This window comes from Danio rerio, chromosome 5 (assembly GCF_049306965.1).
Source record: "Danio rerio strain Tuebingen ecotype United States chromosome 5, GRCz12tu, whole genome shotgun sequence".
NCBI lineage: Eukaryota > Metazoa > Chordata > Actinopteri > Cypriniformes > Danionidae > Danio > Danio rerio.
The window spans coordinates 75,724,140-75,749,033 of NC_133180.1; the positions used below are offsets into that span (position 1 = coordinate 75,724,140).

A 24,894-nucleotide genomic window follows, 5' to 3' on the forward strand; every position below is an offset into this window, starting at 1 on the left:
TTATAAGGCTGCACGATATTTTACATTGCGATATTTCTTTCTTTTAGCGCTATATATTGCGATATAAATACAAATTCACCAGATGACTTCAACAGATCTATTTGCCAAGTCATTACTTTAGATGAATTGGGTTGATTTTGTAGGGGGGGGGGTGGAATACACTTACCGGCCACTATATTAGGTACACCTGTCAAACTGCTTGTTAACGGAAATTTCTAATCAGCCAATCACATGGCAGCAACTCAATGCATTCAGGCATGTAGACATGGTCAGGACGATCTGCTGCAGCAAAGCGAGCATTGGAATGGGGAAGAAAGAGGATTTCAGTGACTCTGAATGTGGCATGGTTGTTGGTGCCAGACGGGCTGCTCTGAGTATTTCAGAAACTGCTGATCTACTGGGATTTTCACGCACAACCATCTCTAGGGTTTACAGAAAATTGTCTGAAAAAGAGAAAATATCCAGTGACCGGTTGTTATGTGGGCACAAATGCCTTGTTGATGCCAGAGGAGAATGGCCAGACTGGTTCCAGATGATAGAAAGGCAACAGTAACTCAAATAAGCACCTTCTGATGGCTACTTCCAGCAGGATAACGCACCATGTCATAAACCGTGAATCATCTCAGACTGGTTTCTTGAACATGACAATGAGTTCACTGTACTCAAATGGCCTCCACAGTCACCTGAACTCAATCCAATAAAGCACCTTTCGGATGTGGTGGAACGGGAGATTGGCATCATGGACAAATCTGCAGCAACTGTGTGATGCTATCATGTCAGTATGGAGCAAAATCTCTAAAGAAAATATTATTAGTATCTTGTTGAATCTACGCATCGAGGGATTAAGGCAGTTCTGAAGGTAAAAGAGGCTCAAACCCAGTAAAAGTAAGATGTACCTATTAAAGTGGCCGGCATTATATATTGTCTTGTAAGGGGTATGCAACATGCTTTTATGCAAGAAAAATTTCAGAAATAAGCCTGACAATAAAGTTTGTATTGTATTGCTGTTTTTTTAATTAATAAAAAAAATAAAAATGTATAAACAAAAGTGTTCTAAAACATTTGACCAGCAGTCTACTTATTAAAAATAAACTGTGTGTGTGTGTGTGTTCATACACTGACCTGTACAAAGAAGATAAAATGCTTGAAGGAGGTGTTAAGATGAGCCTCCTCCTGCAGCTGTATGACCGCGTCGAAATGCTGGTGGTAGATGTGAGCGTAAACTCTGAACAGACGCTTCAGGATCGTTTTAGCCACTGACATAAAGTTCTTGGGGAAAGGGACACCTGGAACAAGTAAAAAGATTGTATGAAAAGGTTTCACTGCACCTCTGTGTTCATAACCAATGTAACCATACAAACCAATCTTAGACGGGAAGAGAGTTTCATCATCCAGCTGATCCTGAACCCAAGTCATCAAGTAGTCGATGTATTTGGGAGCAGAACACTTGATGGGTTTCTTGATGTTGGTGCCGTCTGCCCAGTGGTACTCATACCTGTCCATTTTATTAAGAGATTTAATTTCAGGTAAAATATGTACTTTTGTATGTACCAACAAAAAAATATATCTTTGAGTTAATTTGGGTATGTTAACATTCTTGAGGAACATTGATTAAATGTACACTGTCCCTTTTTGTGAAATAAATAAGCTTAAAACTAAAAAATTCATTTACACACCACTCGCATTTATCAAACCTTTATGAGTTTCTTTCTTCTGTTGAATATAAAAGATGCAGACTATTTTCTACTATGGGAGTCAATGGTTACCGGTTTTCAGCATACTTCAAAACATCTTATTTTGTGTTCAACAGAATAAGTCTTTTTTCCTACTATGAGAGTCAATGGTTACCGGTTTTCAGCATTCTACAAAATATCTTCCTTTGTGTTCAACAGAATTTAAATTTTTTACTACTATGGAAGTCAATGGTTACCGGTTTTCAGCATTTTTCAAAATTTTTTCTTTTGTGGTCAACAGAATAAGATTTTTTTTCTAATATGAAAGTCAATGGTTATCGGTTTTTAGCATTCTACAAAATATCTTCCTGTGTGTTCAACAGAATTTAAATTTTTTACTAATATGGAAGTCAATGGTTACCGGTTTTCAGCATTCTTCAAAATATCTTTTGTATTCAATCGAAAAACTTTTTTTCCTACTATGAAAGTCAATGGTTATCGGTTTTTAGCATTCTACAAAATATCTTCCTGTGTGTTCAACAGAATTAAAATTTTTTCCTACTATGAAAGTCAATGGTTATCGTTTTTCAGCATTCTTCAAAATATCTTCTTTTGCGTTCAACAAAATAACTTTTTTCCCACCATGAGAGTCAATGGTTACCGGTTTTCAGCATTCATCAAAATATCTTCTTTTGTGTTCAATAGAATAAGACTTATTTTTTAAACACTATGAAAGTCAATGGTTACCGGTTTTCAGCATTCATCAAAATATCTTCTTTTGTGTTCAATAGAATAAGACTTATTTTTTAAACACTATGAAAGTCAATGGTTACCGGTTTTCAGCATTCTTCAAAATATTTTCTTTTGGGTTCAACAGAATAAGACTTTTTTCCCCCAGTTCCCACCATGGGACTCAATGGTAACCGAATTTCAGCATTCTTCAAAATGTCTTCTTTTGTGTTCAACAAAACATCTTTTTTCCCCACCAAGAGTCAGTGGTTACCGGTTTTCAGCATTCTTCAAAACATCATTTGTGTTCAACTAAAATGTAACTGTTTTTCCTACTATTGGAGTCAATGGTTGCCGGTTTTCAGCATTCTTCAAAACATCTTATTTTGTGTTCAACAGAAGAAACTTATAAAAGTTCAGAACCACTTAAGGTAGAATAAATGTAAATTTTAGTGAACTAACCCTTTAAGTGAGAACACTAGTCTTGGAGTTTGAGCTGCATAGAGTATACGTTATAAATTACCTGGGCCCTGCTGACATTACAGAGCACTTGACTTCTGTGCAAAATTCAGTGATTGTGCCATACAGCATGTTGATCTGGTTGAAAAAGTCCACCGCTAAAAAAACAAAAAACATAATTAAATGACACATAATTATGATGTTTACTGTGTTTATCCTCAAAAGCATCTTCATATGGACTCACTGTTGACAGCGATCCACTCATTGAGGTCTTCTCCCTCGGGCAGCATCACCGCGGCTCGCAGATTTCCGCTTCCCAGAGTGGCTTCTGCATGTTTGAGCAGCTCATACTGGTGAGAGCCTTCTGGGATGTTCTTCTTCGGCTTGAATGTCTTCGATGAACGGTTTCCGCTGAAATCAAATGGTCAGAAGTCTAATTATACAGTTGAAGTATTAGACCCCCTGTATATTTTTATCCTCAATTTCTGTTTGACAGGAAAGACGACACATTTCTGAGCATAATAGTTTTAATAACTCATCTCTAATCACTGATTTATTTTATCTTTGCCATGATGACAGTAAATAATATTTGACTAGATATTTTTCAAGGCACTTCTATACAGCTTAAAGTGACACTTAAGGTTTAACTAGGTTAGATGTTAGGGTAATGAGGCAAGTCATTGTATAACAGTGCTTTGATCCATAGACAATCAAAAACAAATATAGCTTAAGGGGGCTAATAATATTGACCTAAAAATGGAGTAAAAACTGCTATTATTCTAGCAGAAATAAAACAAATAAGGCTTTCCCTAGAAGAAAAAATATTATCAGACATACTGTGAATATTTCCTTGCCCTGTTAAACATTGTTTGGGAAATATTTTAAAAAGAAGGTTCCCAGGAGGGTGAATAATTTTGAACTTATCTGTACACTATTAGGCCAAAACAGTTCAGATTCATGAGAGTCACTAACCATAATAGAGTGAACGCTTATGATTTAATAAGCGTTAATTTGGGTATGTTAACATTCTTGAGGAACATTGATTGAATGTACACTGTCCCTTTTTGTAAAATAAATAAGCTGAAAACTAAAAAAATCATTTACACACCACTCGCATTTATCAAACCTTTATGAGTTTCTTTCTTCTGTTGAATATAAAAGATGCAGACTATTTTCTACTATGGGAGTCAATGGTTACCAGTTTTCAGCATTGCTTAAAACATCTTATTTTGTGTTCAACAGAATAAGTCTTTTCTCCTACTATGAGAGTCAATGGTTACCGGTTTTTAGCATTCTACAAAATATCTTCCTTTGTGTTCAACAGAATTTACATTTTTTACTACTATGGAAGTCAATGGTTACCGGTTTTCAGCATTTTTCCAAATATTTTCTTTTGTGGTCAACAGAATAAGATTTTTTTTTCTAATATGGGAGTCAATGGTTACCGGTTTTCAGCATTCTTCAAAATATCTTTTGTATTCAACCGAAATGTGCTTTTAAGGCATGTGACTGTGAGCTTTTCGAAAGAGTTTAAAGCAGTGGTGTCCAAACTCCAGGGGTATGCTGGAGAGTTTAGCTCCAACCTTGTAGGACTCCCACTACAATTAGCTAATTCCTTAGACTTTTATTGACTAAGCAAAAGCTGCAAAACATCAGTTGTTGATGTTGTACAATAATGATGTTCTCATGTCACACTCAGAGTCCCAATAAGCAGTGAACCAAACTCAGTGCACTTACTAGTGCCCCAAATTTATGCACACGACCTTGGTTAAGACACAATTAAGACTTAAAGCATTCAGGAAACAAGATGTTTTATTTTTTTTTTTTTATTGGACTTTTTTTTATCTTTGGCTTCACCACATACTTACACCAACATCCACGTCATATATGTCACAAAAAGTGACTAAATACATTCAATATCATCAGATAAATCACAATAAAGATGAAATTAACTCTATTTATACCTAAAACCCAGTATTTAAAATTCTAATGACACAAATGACATTTGATACACCTTTTTTTATTTGAGGTTGCCTAAAAGGTCTTTTTGATGCCAAAAGGCTTCTTTAATAATGACGTGCTTTCTGTATTCCAATTATTCATTCATTCATTTTCTTTTTGGCTTAGTCCCTTTATTAATCCAGGGTCACCACAGTGAAATGAACCGCCAACTTATCCAGCATATGTTTTACGCAACTGTTTTACAGTTTAGCCTACCCAATTCACCTATAGCATATGTGTTTGGACTATAGGGGAATCTGGAGCACCTGGAGGAAAACCACACAATCACAGGGAGAACATGCAAACTCCACGCAGAAACGCCAACTGGGCTGAGGCTCGAACCAGTGACCTTCTTGCTGTGAGGCGACAGCACTATTATGCCACGGCGTCGCCTGTATTCTAATTAGATCAATGTAATTCAGTTGTTTTTGTGGTTTACCTACAATTGCACTTGCAGTTTGCTACTCTAAACAGTTTTTGCTTAAAACTCACAGCACTTTTGACCAAATTCTTTTATGCCGTGTCCCAAATATGCTGACTCAGAGAACAAAGTGTTTTAACCTCCTACTGAAATATAATCTCTGTATTGCTTATTTAAAAGTACAATTGACATTTCCAGCAAACGTCAATTTATTATCAATAAATTTACCTAAATATTGTCTCTGAATATTCAGCTCATGTAGATGAATACTGAATACATAAAGTACTGTTCATTTCAATTATATCTTTGATTTCTTGTATTTAATTATGCTTTTAGTGTGTTTATTATATATATTTTTGTAAATAAACTGCGTGTTTTAAATCTGTCTATTCTTTATCTTCTTAAAGTAAAATTAAATACAATAAATTCTCAAATAAAAAACAAGTTCACAAGCTAACTATATGTACAGTTAATTATCCACATGCAAGATTAGATTTTACATGTGCAGGTCATAAGGGATGTTCAATTATTCATGGTTTAAAAGTAGTATTATAGATAAAACCTTAATGGTTATAGACAGATTTACAACATATAATAGACAATTTATAAAAAAGCTATTGGCTTCTTGGCTCTGGTCGGGGGTGCCATAATTCCTCAGCTGCTTACCTCGCTTATAGACAACGCAATCATGTTAAAACTCACAACACTTTCAACCAAATTCTTATATACCACCTGCAAAACATGTTGACTCACATAAAAGTGTTGTAACCTCCTAACAAGATATAATCTCTGCATTGCTTTTTTTAGAAATACATTTGACATTTCTAGCAAATATCAATTTATTATCAATAAATGAACCTAAATATTGTCTCTGATTTATCAATTTATGTACCTAAATACTGTTAGACTGCCTATAAACCCCTAAAGTACTTATTATTTAGTTTATATCTTTGTTTTCTTGAATTTATCGATGCTTTTAATGTGTTTGTTATATTATTTTGTACATTAACTGCATGTTAATACATATATTGTAACCTTTATCTTCTTAATGAAAAATTAAATACAATAAATTTACAAAAACTATCTATATGTACAGTTGACTGGCCATTTTTGTGATCAGATTTTACTAATTTCATTTAAATAACGATACTTTTACTTTGTTTATTATATTTTATGCAGATGCACTCCCATTCAGAATCATCTTAGTTGATTATTTGTTTCCAAATAGAGTTTTTAAAGCCATCTGGTGAGATAATATTCCTAATAATCTCCTAAAAAGAGAATATCTCAATGTCAGACGTACATGAAATACTAACAAACATGAAGGTTTCGTTCTGTTTACGCGCACAGAGGAACAGACAGACATGTCAACCGGAAATGCGGTTAACTGTTGCTTTTCAAGTTTAATGTTTTTCAGAACCAGCTAAAGTTATTTGCTCTACTTTAAAAGTCGGAGAACTTCCCCATGTTCATTCTTCCGATGATAAACAACAGTTTAGCGAGTAAATACATTGGGTTTAGTCAATATAACATGCTAATCAACTGTTGAATCGGCAAAAAATATACTTACAATAAGAAACTCATCTCCGCTTGTCCTTCTTCTTCAAAATAAAAACGTTTAAAAGTCAAAACAAACCAGTGACAGAAGCAAATTAATTCCTAAAGTTCATAAAACAGCGTTTATAAGTGCTCCTCGAAGTTCGATGTTTAGGCGAACGATATCAGTAGGCGTAGAAGAAGTAGACTCAGGAAATGTCTACGATTGGTTCTTTCCAAGTGCCAAGTGGCTAACGGATTTAACAGTAAATTTAGTGCGGAATTAAAAGAAACTTGTCGGTTATTTGTACTAAATGTTGTTAGGATTGCACAGCACTTGTTTCAAAACGAAACTAAACAATTATCTTTAAATACAACTACTTGCAGGCTCCTAAACGCTGTGGCTAATCCGCGCATGCGCGTTTCGGCTCAAGGGGCGGTAGTTTGTCATCGTGGATGTATGATCATGTAGTGACGCTTTAGCCACGCACAGGGCATCGGGGTTATAAGCTGCCACTAAATATTTAGTGTGCACACTTTTCTGCCTTTCCCCGTCTAGTCTGTTTAGTCTCGCATACGCGCGATTTAGCCGTTTGTGAGTATTTATTTAATTTAATCTTATTTATACACACACAATGGCTACACTCCGGGCATTGCGGAAACTCTGCCGGCATTTCCACCATCAAACATGTAGTTTTCATTTGTCATCTTCAAGGTAAGTGTCCTAATTAGCATCTATTCTCATTTGTGAGTGTAATAAACACGGGGTTAGCATGTTACTAGCGCTAGCGTTCATCGCTCGCGTTAAACTGATTGTCATCGAAACTGTTCTGTCATTAACTCTTTATTAGCTTCACATATGTTGTAATAATATGAGTATTACAGTTTAATGTGTTTATGATGTGTGAGATCTGCGACTTATTCTCGGGGTTTTAGTTATGTAACAAACGCCGGTTAATTGTTCGGTTGGTGTGCGCGCCCCCGAGCGGCTCGCCGGGTCCTGGAGCTCTGGCTGATGTAATGTCAGAAAACGCTTGCACACACACACACACACACCGGCGAGGCATCAGGTTTCTACAGGGACACACTGCTGCTAATTCAGTGCTCGTGTGTTGGGTTTCCTCTCTGATGATTTTACGCAATAGTATACGCATGATTGCTCAAATTTAGCACACACCCTTGTTCATTTCTGCCTCGTCGTCGGTGATTTAGAAAATTAATTTACAGGATTCTGCACGCATGACAGATAGTTCTCATGCACTTTTATCGGCATTTGGGTCTGCTTTGATATTTTTATCATAGGAACTAAACTTTAATAATGCACAAATACACAATGTTATAGAGATGTAACCATTATAATAAATAAAACAGATTTGAGACTGTCTCTAGATGTCAAATTTATGATTTTTTTATTAAATTATCTTTTTTTTGCTTAAGTTGCTGACTTATTTTAGTATCAGAAATCAAATAAAAAAAGATAACTCAGTTTTTTAGTTATTTTCACATATCATAAGTTGTACATTGAAGAATATGCTATAACTGCATACAACATGATTGATGGAAATTACCCAAGCAAGTTTGTGTAGGAAGGATTGGAGAGGTTCCTAAAGCCTCCTGAATTTGTCCTGAGGTCATAAGTTAATTTCTACAAATGAAGAAAGACTGACAACTGAGAGATTCACGTGAAAAAGGGTTGGAATTTGATTGAAGTAGATCGTTTTAGTGCACTCTCAGAAAAATTGGTACATGCTGTACCAAAGAAGGTACAAACCCTTGTCAGTGCACTTTTTTATAGGATCGAACTGTACCTTAAGACAAAGAAACACATTTGTAGCATTGCAGATTGCACCTTTAAGCACATGATTTGTACCATAAGAAACCAACATTTTTTTAAACCTGCAGATACAACATTTTATCTTCATCAAAGGTACAAATCTGATCCATGAAGGCACCACTTCAGTGACAAGACACTTTGTACCTTAACAATCTCAAATGTGTTCCTACAAGAACTTTTAAAAGGCATTTTCTATATCCAATATGTGTTCATTTATTATAATACATAATAAATATAAAACAAATACATTTTAAACAATGTTTCAGTTTACAAACAAGGCTCTTTTTGTTTAAATGCCATTTACAATAAAGAATAAAAAATACTTTAATAAATTAAAAGATCTATTATTTTCTAAACATTTCACAACACTTTTCACAAAATTGTTACAGCAGTGGTGCAGTAGGTAGTGCTGTTGCCTCACAGCAAGAAAGTCGCTGGTTTGAGCCTCGGCTCAGTTGGCGTTTCTGTGTGGAGTTTGCATGTTCTCCCTGCGTTCGCGTGGGTTTCCTCCGGGTGCTCTGGTTTCCCCCACAGTCCAAAGACATGCGGTACAGGTAAATTGGGTAGGCTAAATCGTCCGTAGTGTATGAGCGTGTGTGTGTGGATGTTTCCCAGAGATGGGTTGCGGCTGGAAGGGCATCCGCTGCGTAAAAACTTGCTGGATAAGTTGGCGGTTCATTCCGCTGTGGCGACCCCGGATTAATAAAGAGACTAAGCCGACAAGAAAATGAATGAATGAATGTTACAGCAGTACATTCTCCCATCTATAAAACTTTTTTCTCCAACGTTCACATAATACCTTTATAATCACTTAAAAGTTCATTTTAGTTACTTAATTTCAAAAATAAAATAGAATTATGCAAAAGTATTGTAATGAGATATGCACAATGTTTTAATAGTTTTACAACACTAAAATGAACACTTTGCATGTGCTGAGATATTGATTTAAAAAAAGCTATTGTATGTCCATAAGTCTTCGTTTAGTCACAGCAGCACACAGCTTATCTTCAGACCACAGCTTTGACTCCCAGTGTATCTGGATTGCTGAGCAACGCTTGTATGAGCAGATAAGTTGCACAGGAAAACTCGTGCTCATTCATATTTGTTCTAAGTGAACAAGAGCTAGTCAGGGAACTTATTAGGGAGTCTGCTATTTAAAAGGGTTAGTTCACCCAAAATTAAAAACGATCCCATCATTTACTCGCCCTCAAGTGTATATGACTTTCTTCTTTCAGTCTAATGCTGCGTTCACCAGACCCAGATTAAGCATCAAAAGCGAGTGATTTACATGTTAAGGGAATGCAAAGACACGAATAGACATCCTACAGTGCGATTCGTGTGAAGAAGGTGGTGCGAATGACGCGATTCACACAAATGAAGTAGCACTAGTTGAGTGTTTTACACGTTAAAAAAGATTAACGTGCGAATCGCTCGAGTTGGAAATTCTGAACTTTAGCAGACATTCTGGAGTGAATGAAACGACAAACTCAAAATGTTCACGCATCTATTTATGCGCTAATAGCGTGATTTATTTGTGCATGTTGTGTCCAGTGTAAACACAGCAAAAGTTATTTAGACAATTTTAGATTTGGCCTTTCAGGCTCCATTTACAAGTCCAAAGAAGTCAAATAAAGCACATCTATCCATAATAAAAAAAAGTGGGGATGCACAGAAATTAAAATTTTGGGGCAAAACCAAAGACATTATTTACCCCTGAGAGCAGTACGATGCACTTTTCTACTATGGATTCACTTTATTTGTCTTTTTATAATAAAAAAAACATTGTAGAACTGGAAATATAATATAAAAATATTTATATAATATAAAAATAATATGTAAATATAATATAAAATAATTATAAAATATACAAATAATATATAAATATAATATAAAATAATTATATGAAAATAATATCTATAATATAAAATATGAAAATATATAAATATAATATAAAATAATTATATGAAAATAATATCTATAATATAAAATATGAAAATATATAAATATAATATAAAATAATTATAAAATATGAAAATAATATATAAATATAATATAAAATAATTATAAAATATGAAAATAAGATATAAATATAATATAAAATAGTAATACAATATAAAAATAATATATATTTAAAATTAAATAATGATATATTATAAAAAATAATATATATATATAATACAAAATAATTATTTAATATAAAAATAATATATAAATATAATGTAAAATAATTTTCAAAATGACTTGGACTAAAGTGGACTGAAAGAAGAGAGTCTAATATACCTAGGGTAGAATAAATAATGGGATCATTTAAATTTTTTGCGAGAACTAACCGTTGTAGACCTGTCTCAATCACAAAACCCTTTTAGTGCAATGAAACCTTCACTCCCTAAAAAAGTCCAAAAATGCATTTGAGGATCACTAGGTTCACTATATGGAAGTTGAAAATCGTGAAACACCTCCCCAAACATATCGACACACAAAACACTTAGTTATTTAGTTAAATGTAACCATAATCCAGCATTTTTAGAACGTACAGAGCAATCTAGCATACATGTATAAATGATAATTGGTTGAAAAGTTGCTGTTATGCGAACCAGTTACTTATATTATACTTGTAAATACCCTAGTTTTTTACAACAAGGGTATATTATACTAAAATACCACATGATTTACTGTAGTTCAAACTAAAGTATAAGTGCAAGCCTGGATCACTGGTGATCGTGACAGATACAGTATTTAATAGTTGATCAGTTTAATAAAGGGATAGTTCCCACAATGTTTACATTCTCTCAAGTGGTTGCAAACCTTCTATATATTGAACACAAAATCAACATTTTGAAGCACGCCAAAAACCTGTAACACAAATACTATGCAAGCCAATGGTTACAGGTTTTCAGCATTTTTCAAACTATCTCCTTTTGTGCTCAAAAAAAAAAAAAAGAATCGTATAAAGGTTTGAAAAAAGTAAGCGTGACAGAACTTTTTTTGGGGGGGAAGCCATCGCTTTTAACACTATACAGTGTGCTGGATCATACATTAACAGTTGTGTAAATGCCATAATAGATACAGTATAATTATTAGAATATTTTTTTATGGATGTGGGCAATGAGGATCCTCTCATGCCCTTCAGTCCTCTTTTCTTCCAGATAAGAGGCTGTTGTCAAATGCAAAAAGTATGAATATGCATTTCATCATATTCATATAGCGCAAAAAGGCTTCTTAATTGGTGTTTTTGTCTCATTTTTAGTCTAAATTTCTAAATAAATAAATAAATCAAGAAGCATTTTCTAGACAACAACAAATATGTCAAAAATAAGTGAGTTTTTTTTTTCTTATAACAAGCAGCGTAATCTGCCAGGTTAAGTGAAACAGTCTTATTTTCAATCCTCCTGTTCTCCAGACAAGATGCTGTGGTGATCTCCGGTCGGAAACTGGCCCGTCAGATCCGCAATGAAGCACGTGATGATGTGGAGGAGTGGGTTTCTGCTGGAAATCGACGGCCTCACCTGAGTGTGGTTTTAGTAGGTGACAATCCAGCCAGTCACTCTTACGTCCTCAATAAGACCCGCGCGGCAGCTGAAGTTGGTAAGACACTCTCTATTACGTTGCTATAGATCATTCCCTGGTTATCCTATATACGGTTGAAGGCAGAGTCATTGTATTTCTTTTTTCTACAATTTCCTCCCTTTATTCCACAAATGAAGATGTTGGGGCAAAAAACAGCCATTGACATTCATAGGATGAACAAAAATACAATGGAAGCTAATGTCTGTTTCATTTGTGTTCAACAGAAGAACGAAAGTAAATCAGATTTGGATTAATTAGAGGATGAGTAAATCATGACTGAATCTTTAGTTATGGGGGAACTATCCCTTTAAAATGTTTAAAAGCTGAACGGTAAATGAAAGCAGATATGAGTCTGCTTGTCTTCAGTCTTGCTGTGGTCTGCATGCGGTGTCACTTTCTGCTGTTGGCTGTGTGTACAGTATGTCAACCTATTTATAGTTCACATCGTGTGACTCCTTACAGTTTCTCACACTGCTGCTGTACAAACTCATGCAAGCAAGTATAGCCAGAGAGAAACCTCACTGCATTAAATGCTTTCGTTTTTACATGCACTGCAGGATTTTAATATGTGAAGAGATTTTAATAAAGAGCATCTTGGAGCTGCATGCACAAAAACCGACATTAACTTTAAATTTGACATTGAAAAATGACATTAATCATGCAAAATAGAAGATAATCATGCAGAAATATTGTGATATGTTTGTGGCCTCTATTTAGATATGTGATAAAATATTGAAGTAATGTGCTGGTCATCACGTATGATGATCCCAAAATCTGCAGAAATTGTCTAGGTGGATAGCTCACCCAAAAATAAAGTTTCTTTCTTGAGTTGAGCTAAAAAAAGAGATATTTAGAAGAATGTTTGATTAAACTACCATTGACTTCCACAGCATTTGTTTTTCCTGCTATGGATGTTAAAGGTTACGGTTTCCAACGTTCTTCTTTTGTGTTCAACAGAAAAAGTCGTAAAGGTTGTGAATCACGTGAGTGTGAATAATGAGTAAATTTGTATTTTTATTTATTTATATAATTTTTTTGCTGAACTGCCCCTTTAAAGTTTGTAGATTGTCTCAGACAGCAAGTCAAATGCAAAAATCAGAGCATCATTCTTTGCAAAAAAAAAAAAGGAAGCTATTTATGTGTTTCTTTCTAGTAAAAATATCTAAAAAAAAGTCTTAAATAAAGAAGCATTTTCTAGACAAGCAAAATATATTGTCTTGTTTTCAGAAATTGAGTCAAAATAAGGGGTAAGGAAAATAAACTTATTTCAAAACTAAAACAATATTATTATGCTTATTCCATTGGCATTTAATTAAGCTTGTTTTAAGGAAAAACTTGTTCCACTTTATATTAAGTGACCTTAATAACTATGTACTTTACTTTTAAGTTGGTCATTTGGTACAGTGCACTTCTTAAGTACATACATGTTTTTACATTGTACTTATTTTTTAAAACAAATCCACATATAATTGCATCTGTTATTAATTTCTGTTATTACATTCATAATAACCCATTTGTTACACCTTAACCCACTTTTAAACCTACTCATACTACCAAACCTTAATAGTACCATAAGTGTTGTGCAATACAATATGAACACAATACGTACATTGTACTTATTTTTTGATGTAAGTATCTAATAGTTAAGGCCGCTTAATATAAAATTGCCTCACAGCAAGAAGGTCGCTTGGTTGCTGGTTTGAGCCTCAGAGTTTCTATTTGTGGGTTTCCTCTGGGTTGCTCCGGTTTCCCCAACAGTCCAAAGGCATGCAGTACAGGTGAATTGGGTAGGCTAAATTGTCCGTAGTGTATGAGTGTGTGTGTGAATGTTTGTGTGGATGTTTCCCAGAGATGGGTTGTGGCTGGAAGGGAATCCGCTGCCTAAAAATGTGCTGGATAAGTTGGCGGTTCATTCTGCTGTGCTGACTCCAGATTAATAAAGGGACTAAGCCGAAAAGAAAATGAATGAATAAATGAAATTCCTAAATTCTTAAAATAAACTTTCTTAAAACAAGACAATATTTTTTACTTGTCTATAAAATGCTCCCTGATTTTAAGCATTTTGACATATTTGGACAAGAAACAAAACAAAAACTCTTTTTTGCAATGTATTAATCTTTCCTCTCTCTGTTTTTTTCTGTAGGTATCAGCAGCGAGACCATCTTGAAACCTTCTAATATCAGCGAAGAGGAGCTGCTTGATCTCATTGTGAAACTAAACTCAGATCACAGAGTAGACGGGCTGTTGGTTCAGCTGCCACTTCCTGGTAGGTTAACAGAAGCGCTACAGCTGATAAACAAGAGCTGATGTGGGTTTCAAAAAAATGTACATTTTGTCATAATTTACTCATCCTGTTAAAAACCACTGCCTTCTTCATCTCAGGGGGCTTTTTCAGTGCAACCATAACAATCTGCATCTGTATAGTGTTATTATTATTAGCAGTATTATTTATTATATGCATATTTAGATTGGCTTTAATAAACACAAGGGTAGATTTGTCCACCTATGGGGTTTTGGAGACGTCTGCATCACCATATAGGGCATAAGAACAGGACGGGTGTTTGGATATCACTGTTTTTTTGAGCACACTTCATTATTATCGTTTATTTTATTCGTTTGCTGGAGATTAGAACTGAATTTAAAAATAGTTTTAAAACAAATCTTTGCGTTTAACAAACTAAATTAAATACGTAGACTAATGATGTTTTCAGTGGAGTGAGTTTCCACTGTTTCCTTACTCACGAAAGTAAAGGAGTAAAGAGGAAAAGTAAAGTAAAGAGGCTGAATGGAGGAGGCTCGTTCCTTGTCCTCGCGCTGCAGATGCTCTGTTTAACTGTTTTCTCGCTAGTGAAGCGTTCAGTTTTTCTGCTTACAAAGTCCGCCATGTAAATAGCAAATGCACCATGGAGCGATGCAACTATCTACAAAAGGGAATGCAAGATTGGTTTAGATTAGATTAGATTAGATTCAACTTTATTGTCATTACACATGTACAAGTACAATGCAACGAAATGCAGTTTAGGTCTAACCAGCAGTGCAATAGCAGCAAGTGCAGGATACAGGAATAAGTTATAAAGTGCAGTTAAAGAAAAACTATGGTGATATTTACAGATGGATGTACTATCAACATTATATACAGGTTGGATAAGCTATGAGCAGATTTACAATATATGAATATATGTGCAGGTTGCTATTAATAATCAGTAGTATGGAGATAAATAAGCATGATTACAAGTGTATATGTATAGTGGGTGTGTACATAATTGCAAATGTCCATATGCAGTGGATATGTACAGTTCAATAAGTAAACAGTTCAATGTGGTGCAGTGAATATGTGCAAATTTTAAATGTGCAAATGTTAAACAGTGCAGTTATTGCGAGGAGTTTAAGTTAGAGGAGAGTGGGGGGTGTATTGGGGGGCAAAATAGTCAGTGTGGGGCAGAGTTCAGGAGGGAGACAGCTCTGGGGAAAAAGCTGTTCCTCAGTCTGCTGGTTTTTGTCCGGGGGAGCCTGAAGCGCCTGCCGGAGGGCAGGAGAGAAAACTGTCTGTGAGCGGGGTGAAAGGTGTCCTTCAGAATACTGCGTGCTCGGCGCAAACAGTGTTTCTTCTGGATGTCCTCTATGGCTGGCAGTGTGGTCCCTGTGATGCGTTGGGCAGGTTTTACCACCCGCTGCAGTGCCTTACGCTCAGCAACAGAATGCACGTATTAATGCACGTTATGCTCAAAGCACACCCAGAACTATTTAAGAGAATAAGCACAACCCTGTTAGACCGTGCGCTGCAGCGCAGAGCATATTTTAAATATTTTAAATAGCAAAAATGGATTCAGACATGCCCTTAATGCTTTTGCGTCCTGCGCTTTAGACTTTGCGCCTAGATCGTTAAAAGAGAACCCAATGACTTCCATTGTATATTTAGTTCCTACTACGTATGTCCATGGCTGCTTACTTCTAAAACTCTTCAAAATATCTTGTTTTATGTTCAACAGAAGAAAAGTGATACCTGAAAGGAATTCATAAAGGTTTTAGAACCCCTTGAGTGAGAGGAAACAGTGAGAATTTTCATTTTTAGGTGAACTATGTCTTCAGGCTTAAACATCAGTGTGACCATTTCAAACCAAAACTTTCACTTTTGTTTAGTTCTGTTTAGTCCTTACTGAAGGTACACTGTGTTTTGGTCACACTGTTTTTCCTCTCGCGCGCAGATCACATCGATGAGCGGCGTGTATGTAATGCAGTGTGCCCGGGGAAAGATGTTGATGGTTTCCATGTGGTCAATGTGGGTCGCATGTGCCTGGATCAGTCAACTATGTTACCCGCCACTCCATGGGGAGTTTGGGAGATTATCAAACGCACAGGTGAGCGACACGTAACATTAATCAGATTTATTATATTCAGCTAAAATGACCATACAAATCCCGAAATGTGCATTGAATAAGGCTGCATTTACACTAGATTTTGATGGTCAATTTTGATTTTGTCAATTTTTTTATTTTATTTTTAATTTAATTTATGTATTACATTTTCTTTTTTTTTATTTTATAGACCACCCCCTTACATAATTTTTTAAAAGTGACTCATATCCAATATCTGAATTTTTAAGGCATAGAGACGCTGGGAAAGAATGTGTTGGTGGCTGGCCGCTCCAAGAACGTGGGGATGCCCATCGCAATGCTGCTACACACCGACGGACGACACGAAAGGCCCGGAGGTCAGTCTGTGCGCTGAAAATAAAGCCAATGGGTTTTATATGGAAAGATTTATATCTATTATTTATATTTATTGTTATTATATTGTATTATAAACATATTCTGTTATATTACTTATTATTGTTTATTTATCTTTCAGGTGATGCCACAGTGACAATCTCCCACAGATACACTCCCAAAGAACAGCTCCGACAGCACACTAAAATCGCAGATATTATCGTCGCCGCTGCAGGTTCACATTTTTATTTATTTATTTATTTATTTACTTATTATTTATTATTAAAGGGACTAAAGACTTGTTTTACCTGGATATAAGATTGCACTAGTGTTTTTAAAAAAATTATCCTTATTATTATATATATATTTTATTATTTTATTATTATTATTATTATTATTTTGCTCAAAATACTCTTCAGTGTATTTGCTTATTGTTACATGTTTATGTTTTTGTATATTTTTGTTATGTGTTTTACAATGTATAAATAAAAAAGGGACTAAGCCGAAAAGAAAATGAATGAATAAATGAATTATTATTATTATTATTATTAAGGGACTAAGCCGAAAAGAAAATAAATGAATAAATTAATTATTATTATTATTATTATTATTATTATTATTATTATTAAGGGACTAAGCCGAAAAGAAAATGAATGAATAAATTAATTATTATTATTATTATTATTATTATTATTATTATTATTATTATTAAGGGACTAAGCCGAAAAGAAAATGAATGAATAAATTAATTATTATTATTATTATTATTATTATTATTATTATTATTAAGGGACTAAGCCGAAAAGAAAATGAATGAATAAATTAATTATTATTATTATTATTATTATTATTATTATTAAGGGACTAAGCCGAAAAGAAAATGAATGAATAAATTAATTATTATTATTATTATTATTATTATTATTATTATTAAGGGACTAAGCCGAAAAGAAAATGAATGAATAAATTAATTATTATTATTATTATTATTATTATTATTATTATTATTAAAGCTACTAAGCCGAAAAGAAAATTAATGAATGTATTATTATTATTATTAGTATTATTATTTAAAAACAATTTTATAGTAAAAGATAAACATACAACATACAAAAAATATAAGAACGTAACAATAAATACAATAAGTAAATAATATTAAAAAGATTACTTTTTTAATAAAAATAATTACTGTGCAGGTTCACACTTTAATTCAGAATTATCCAACGCTGCTGTCTTATGCCTATTTGTAAATTTTTGGTTTAGTTGCTAATTTGTATGATGTCATTTGTAAATTGTAGTATGATTTGCTCATCCGCCAATCACGATTGAGCTTAGGGGCGTGGTTTTTTTTTTTTTCCATACGACAGAACTCGTTATCGTAATGCATGTTTTCTTCCACATGTTTTGTTGTCATCTGCTCATACAGTGTTTATTTCCTCAGGTATTCCTAACCTCATCACGGCTGATATGATAAAGGAGGGTGCAGCAGTTATAGATGTCGGGATCAACAGAATATTGGACCCCATGACTGGGAAAAACAGACTTGTTGGTGACGTGGACTTTGAAGGTAAGAAAGGAGGTTGTGTGAATTAGTTTAATAAGTTGTTAAAGGGACAGTTCACCCAAAAATGGATATCCTGTCATCATTAATTCAGATAAACACCAAAGAAGATATTTTGAAGAATGCTGAAAATGTCTAACCATTGACTTCTATAGTAGGAAAAACAAATACTATGGAAGTCAAAGGTTACAGTTTTCCAGCTGTCTTCAAAATGTCTTCCTTTGTGTCTTGAAACTCAAGTGAAGGATAAGTAAATGATGACAGATTTTTTATTTTTGGTTGAACTGCCTCTTTAAATGCTTTTCTGATGTTCTCTGTGCTTACTTTTAAGGGTTATGTCTCTACTACACTGTAATAGAACTGTTTTTATGGTGTTTTACTTATGTAATGTTTTACAAATATTATTGGAGTACGTTTTAGACAACACAGGCTCATTCTGAAAACGTAGCCCTATATACGTTTCTGGAGATCGCAAATTTACATGATTTACTCACTATTTGCATCACTATTTATTTGTAATTTGTCATTAACTGTTAAATATACTATTATTTTACTTACATTTACATTCTTAACATTCTACTTAACATTCGACTATTGTTTAATAATAATTAATATTCTACACTAGTGTTATTTTAGCATCATTGACTCAATATTGAAGATTCTGAAGTATATTGTCTACTTTTAACACAGTTCTAATACTTTCGTCATGCTTTATCCCCTACATTTTTTTGTTTTTATGTATATCTATCTGTGTGTGTGTGTGTGTCCTAATTATGCCTCAAATTATGTAAATTTAATTACTTGCAACTAATTGCTTATTGAGTTTTTAAAAGCATTCTTATTAAATTCATTCATTCATTAATTTTCCTATGGCTTAGTTCCTTTATTCATCAGGGGTTGCCACAGCGGAATGAACCGCCAAACTATCCAGCATGTGTTTTACAAAGTGCATGCCCTTCTAGCTACAACCTAGTACAGGGAAACTCGTTTACACTCATTAACACACACACACTCATACACTATGGCCAATTTAGCACATTCAGTTCACCTATAGCGCATGTGTTTGGACTGTGGGGGAAACCGGAGCACCCGGAGGAAACCCACGCCAACATTGGGAGAACATGCAAACTCCATACAGAAATGCCAACTGGCCCAGCCTGAACTCAAACTAGTGATATTCTAGCAATGAGGCGACAGTGCTAACCACTGAGCCACCGTGCTGCCCTCTTATTGAATTTTATTAATAGCTACAGAAACTATTCATATGTCAGCACTTCATCCATTAAAACTAGCACATAAAATTTAATTCTGTTCTACTATATTTAGATATTTTTAAACACTACGCTATTTGTTTTGTGTTTGTTTAAATGGGACTCAACATTTAGTTCCTCCTGTCACGTAACCCTGCTTCTATTGTTTGCTCTTCACATTTTTAAGCTGCTTAAGATAACAGAGTACATTAAATCATTAAATGTTAACACACATCTGAATGTCAACTATTTGTTTGCTTCCTTGACTTGAATTTCCCTTGTTTATTGAACTAAATTGGTGGCTCAGTGGTTAGCGCTGTCACCTCACAGCTAGAAAGTCGCTGTTTCGAGTCCTGGCTGGGCCAGTTGGCGCTTCTGTGTGGAGTTTGCATGTTCTCCTCATGTTGGCGTGGGTTTCCTCCGGGTGCTCTGGCTTCCCCCACAGTCCAAACACATGCACTAGAGGGGAATTAGGTAAACTAAATTGGCCGTAGTGTATGAGTGTGTGTGTGAATGAGTGTGTATAGGTGTTTCCCATTACTGGGTTGGAGCTGAAAGGGCATCCGCTGTTTAAAACCTATGCTAGAAAAGTTGGCAGTTCATTCTGCTGTGGCGACCTTTGAAATGGAGACTAAGCTGAAGGAATAAAACTGAGTTTACAACATCAACTCTTCTGAATGTACTGTACAGTAAATGGGTTTGTAAGGACAGGGTGTCCGCGGGGTCTTAAGCAGTATTAAAACATTGATAAATCAATTTATAGAAGTTTAAGGCCTTTAAAAAGTCATAAATGCTATCATTTTTTATTAAACAATGTATAGTTGTACGCTAAAGTTTGCCTGAATTTAATCTGAGGATATTGGGATGCCGTGTAGTTTATGAAATCGGTAAAACCCTGTTAGGTTTGACATCACGTTGTTTTGTTTACTGCCAAGGCAACACCGTTATTATTCCCACTGTTCTATTGGCGCCACCTGCTGAATTAGCATTATAATTCAGTATACAGCCCCTTTCACACAGTGATATCGGTAAATATCTGAAAAATTTCAGGGACGACTTTACCGGTATATTCAAAAAAGCGCTGTTCACACTGGCGAGGACGTTATGGAAATTTTCCGGAAAAGACCGTTCACACATCCATTCCAAAATAGCGGTAAATTCTGACATCATTCACCACAAATGAGCTTTAAACGGCTGCGCTTGTGTTTGTAAACATTTGACTAAATTACAAACTCTGTAGATGATCAATATTGTGAACAACTTTCGCAGGATCACTTTCGCATGTCGAGATGTTCATAATATGTGTGTGTGCTGGCGCTCACAGGCTGTTTTACAGGCACACGCAAAGCTTGAAGGTAAACAAACAACGGCTTATCATAAGCATCTCATCGATGATTATTTACACAGTTGGCATTAAGAAGAACATATAAACGTGATCTGACTAACTTCTATCAGCTAAATGTGTCTGGAAAAATATTCAAAGGCTTTTATTCTCACAAACCGCGCGGACGTGAATGCGTCTGACTGTTGTGATTGGCTAAAGCGGACGTCTCACGTCAGCACGTTCTAGACGTGCACGTGCTTATAACGGGAATCTTCCTCCTGCATTCACACAGCGCAGCATTCCGGCAAATTGCCGGTAATGTTACAACTTCTCTTTCCGGAAAATAGCCAGAACGAATTTACCGGTATTTTCAAAAAGGGCCTGTTCACACATACACACCTTTCCCGAAAATTGCCGGCAATTTTCCGGAAAGGTCTGTATGTGTGAAAGGGGCTAATGAATAATGTTTTGTTTTGCAGTTTAATGTCTTACAATCAGTATTTAGTACGTTGAAGTGGTGATGAGGTTTTAATATGTGTGGAAAGGGTCTTTAAAAGGGTCTTAATTAACTCTTCTGCACGGTTGGGGATGTTTTCATCCACTCTGAGGTGATTTTAAGTGTTAATTTGGCCACAACTTTCTCTGTGTTTCAGCGAATGGGACGATTTGTGGTGATTAATCCTATTTTGACACATATTTTTGGAAAATGCTTTGAATATTTTTCAAAAACTCCACAACACACTCTGGACAAATTGACTTCTTTTTCATTATGTTGAGGGCTGTTTTTGCCCCGTTGACTTCCATTATCACATTTCTTGATTGCAAAGCCATGACAGCATTTAATTTGATGACAGCAATAATGGTTTTCCCCGTTTAAAAGAGTAAGCATAGTAAGTATATTAATGCAAACAAGCTGTTATTGGTTGTTATACTCTCATAGTACTCCATATAAAAACCTGAAACTTTTTAGCACAGGCCTGTCTAAAGCTGTAACTGCAAAAATGACAAATCTGACCTCCTCCCAATAGGAAAAACCAGCAAAAATCAAGAATGCATGATTATATGCTGTCATGGATTTGCAATTAAATAATGTGATTACAATGGGGCAAAAACAGCCCCCAACATAACCAAAGGGTAGTCAATCTGAACAATATACAATGGATAAAATGTGTTGAATTTCATTTTGGCGCCACCTGCTGGATTAGAATATTAATTCGGTATATGAATAATGTTTTAGATTACATTTTAATGTCCTACAATTAGTATTTAGTAAGTTAAAATATCACCAATGAAACCTAAAGTGGCGATGAGGTTTTAAAATGTGTGAAAGGAGTCTTAAAAATGATCTTAACCATTGTGTGCTGTTGGGGATGTTTTCATCCACTCTGAGGTGATTTTAAGTCTTAATTTGGCCACAACTTTCTCTGTGTTTCAGCGCATGGGATGATGTTTGTTGACTAATCTTATTTTGATGCATATTTTGGCAAAATGCTTTAAAAATTGTTCAAAAATACACTCTAAACTGCAAATTGACTAGCTTTTTGTTATATTGGGGGCTGTTTTTACCCCATTGACGTCCATTATAATGACATTTTGTTTATTGCTAAGCCATGACAGCAAATAATCATGCTTTATTAGTTGTTGCTAGATTCCCTGTTGGGAAGAGCAAGAGTAAGCATAGTATTGTCAATGCACACTAGCTAATATTGGTTGTTATACTCTATAGAACTCCATATAAAAGCCTGAAACATTTTTGCACAGGCCTACCTAAAGAGTTAATGCTACCCGTAACTGATGATCAACAGCAAAAATGTTTTTCCCAACCAAGAAAACCACCAGCAATCAAGAATGCATGATTATGCGGTCATGGCTTTGCAATTAATTAATGTCATTATAAGTGAAGTCAATGGGGCAAAAACAGCCCCCAACATAACCAAAGGGTAGTCAATCTGAACAGTACACAAGGGTTAAAATGTCTTCAATTTTACTCTGATTCCTATTAATACCCTGAATGATTTAAATTTGATAGTTTTCATAATTGTTTTGACTTTTAATATCTAATATTAAAATCTCTAATATTAAAATATATCCATCTCCACAGGTGTCAGAAAGAAGGCCAGCTTCATTACTCCAGTTCCCGGCGGCGTTGGCCCCATGACTGTAGCCATGCTGATGAAAAACACAATCATAGCTGCAAAAAATATGATTTTAACTCCACCTCAGAGAGTTCGAATGGCAGCGTCTTCATAACATCAGCGTCCTCTTCATTTCACTCCACATTCCACACTCCTCAGCTTCATTTTGAGGATCTCCAAGTGGAAAAACGACATCTTTTAATGCTATTTGATTTGCGTCCCATCATGACCTACTGATAAATATTCAAAGGCTTAAGGAAATGACATGCAATACAGTTAAATGGAAAGTTATTCGCCCTCTTGTGAATTTTCAAAAAATATCTACCGTTAAATAGAGCAAGAAATTTTTGACAGTATTTCCTATAATATGTTTTCTTCTGGAGAAAGTCTTATTTGTTTTATTTTGGCTAGTTTAAAAAAATGTAAAGCCATTTTAAGGTCAATATTATAAGAAATCTTTTTAGATTGGCTCCAGAACAAACCACTGTTATCCAATGACTTTCCTAATTAACATAACCTGCATAATTAACCATTTAAATTGCAATTAAAGGTAAATACTATTATATTTCAAAATAACTGTGCACTGTCATCATGGCGTATTAGTTATTAAAATTATTATGTGTTGAAATTTCACAGGAGCGCTAATAATTTTGACTGCAGCTATACATTATTTAGTATATATATATATATATATATTTTTTCAGTTACATTGCCAAGCATTAGACAGGTTTGTTTTTGTTTTTACACTGTTACAGCTTTGCTTTTTACTTCTCTTAAGCTTTTTACAAGTTTAAATATTGAAATAGCATTATTTACAGATGTTTTGGTGCATATTTATTAAGAAGAAACACAGTTTTAGAACGGTGTTGATGCAGCTTTAGGTTCCCGCAGCACTGATTGTTGAATCCCCACTGATATGAATGTGTGGATTGAGTCACACGGTCAATAGTGTTGAGTCGGCACGCCAGATTACTGACCAAATGACCTTTGCAACAACCGTTTATTTGCCTATAGGGAATATTTCTGACCCATCACTGCTTTTTATTTTATTTATTCCACCCTTATCTGGGCTTCGAAGGGTGCAAAGAGTGATGATGATAATGGAGCAGTGCTTAGGAAAGATTTGAACTATATATTTTGTCGGATTTTGATGAATTTAGTTTTTGTTGCATGTTCCTGTGACATGCGACACGTCTTATATGTTTTGCATACTAACATGTAATGCCTTTAAAACATTGCAATAAATGTTTCAGATGTTTTATTTGATGCAATTCAGGAATTTGTGTGGTTTTACTTTATTTATATACTGAATTTGTTGATATTATTCATGTAGTTCATGAAGCTAGGCGGACAGAACCTGAATAAATACTTTTGATTAAATGTCATACAAAAATATAAATGTACATTTAAAGTTACTTTAAAAAATTTTTTTTATATATATATATATATATATATATATATATATATATATATATATATATATATATATATTTTCGTCAAGATTTCAAAATTAAAGACCCTGAGCTGACTTTAAATGCGAAAGAATGACTGTTTTAAAGTGTTATATATGCATAACATTTATGCTTTACAATCACACATCTATCTTGAGTCACTTACAATATTCAATTGATACATTTTATCAGTCGACGATTTCTGTGGGAAAGCCCTTAATTTATTTATATATATATATATATATAT

The 24,894-nt window shown here is 34.5% G+C and overlaps 2 protein-coding genes and 1 long non-coding RNA gene across 4 annotated transcripts in view; 2 read left to right on the plus strand and 1 right to left on the minus strand.

Annotated features, from left to right (window-relative positions):
* Positions 1-7,250, minus strand: part of mob1a (MOB kinase activator 1A) — a 111,020-nt gene extending 103,770 nt beyond the window's left edge. The window contains exons 1-5 of one of the 2 annotated variants that reach the window (XR_012405633.1): positions 6,854-7,250; positions 3,106-3,272; positions 2,926-3,019; positions 1,362-1,495; positions 600-1,286 (exon numbers count right to left, since the gene is read on the minus strand). Coding sequence is in view for 1 of the 2 variants with exons in the window: in NM_199914.1 (NP_956208.1) it covers positions 1,123-1,286; positions 1,362-1,495; positions 2,926-3,019; positions 3,106-3,272; positions 6,854-6,867 (573 nt within the window). In the remaining variant the exon portion in view is untranslated. 2 annotated transcript variants of the gene reach the window in all.
* On the plus strand, positions 4,257-5,787 carry LOC141385685 (uncharacterized). The gene is made up of 3 exons (XR_012406546.1): positions 4,257-5,015; positions 5,114-5,241; positions 5,357-5,787. It is a non-coding gene; the product is annotated as an uncharacterized lncRNA (long non-coding RNA).
* A 41-nt stretch (positions 7,251-7,291) lies between the features above and the next one.
* On the plus strand, positions 7,292-24,467 carry mthfd2 (methylenetetrahydrofolate dehydrogenase (NADP+ dependent) 2, methenyltetrahydrofolate cyclohydrolase). Its single transcript, NM_001002181.1, is given in 8 exon segments — positions 7,292-7,534; positions 12,054-12,238; positions 14,364-14,486; positions 16,426-16,578; positions 16,824-16,931; positions 17,069-17,161; positions 18,368-18,493; positions 23,163-24,467. Coding segments are annotated over 8 exon segments (1,017 nt in total). The 5' UTR covers positions 7,292-7,454; the 3' UTR covers positions 23,312-24,467.
* The last annotated feature ends 427 nt before the right edge of the window (positions 24,468-24,894 follow it).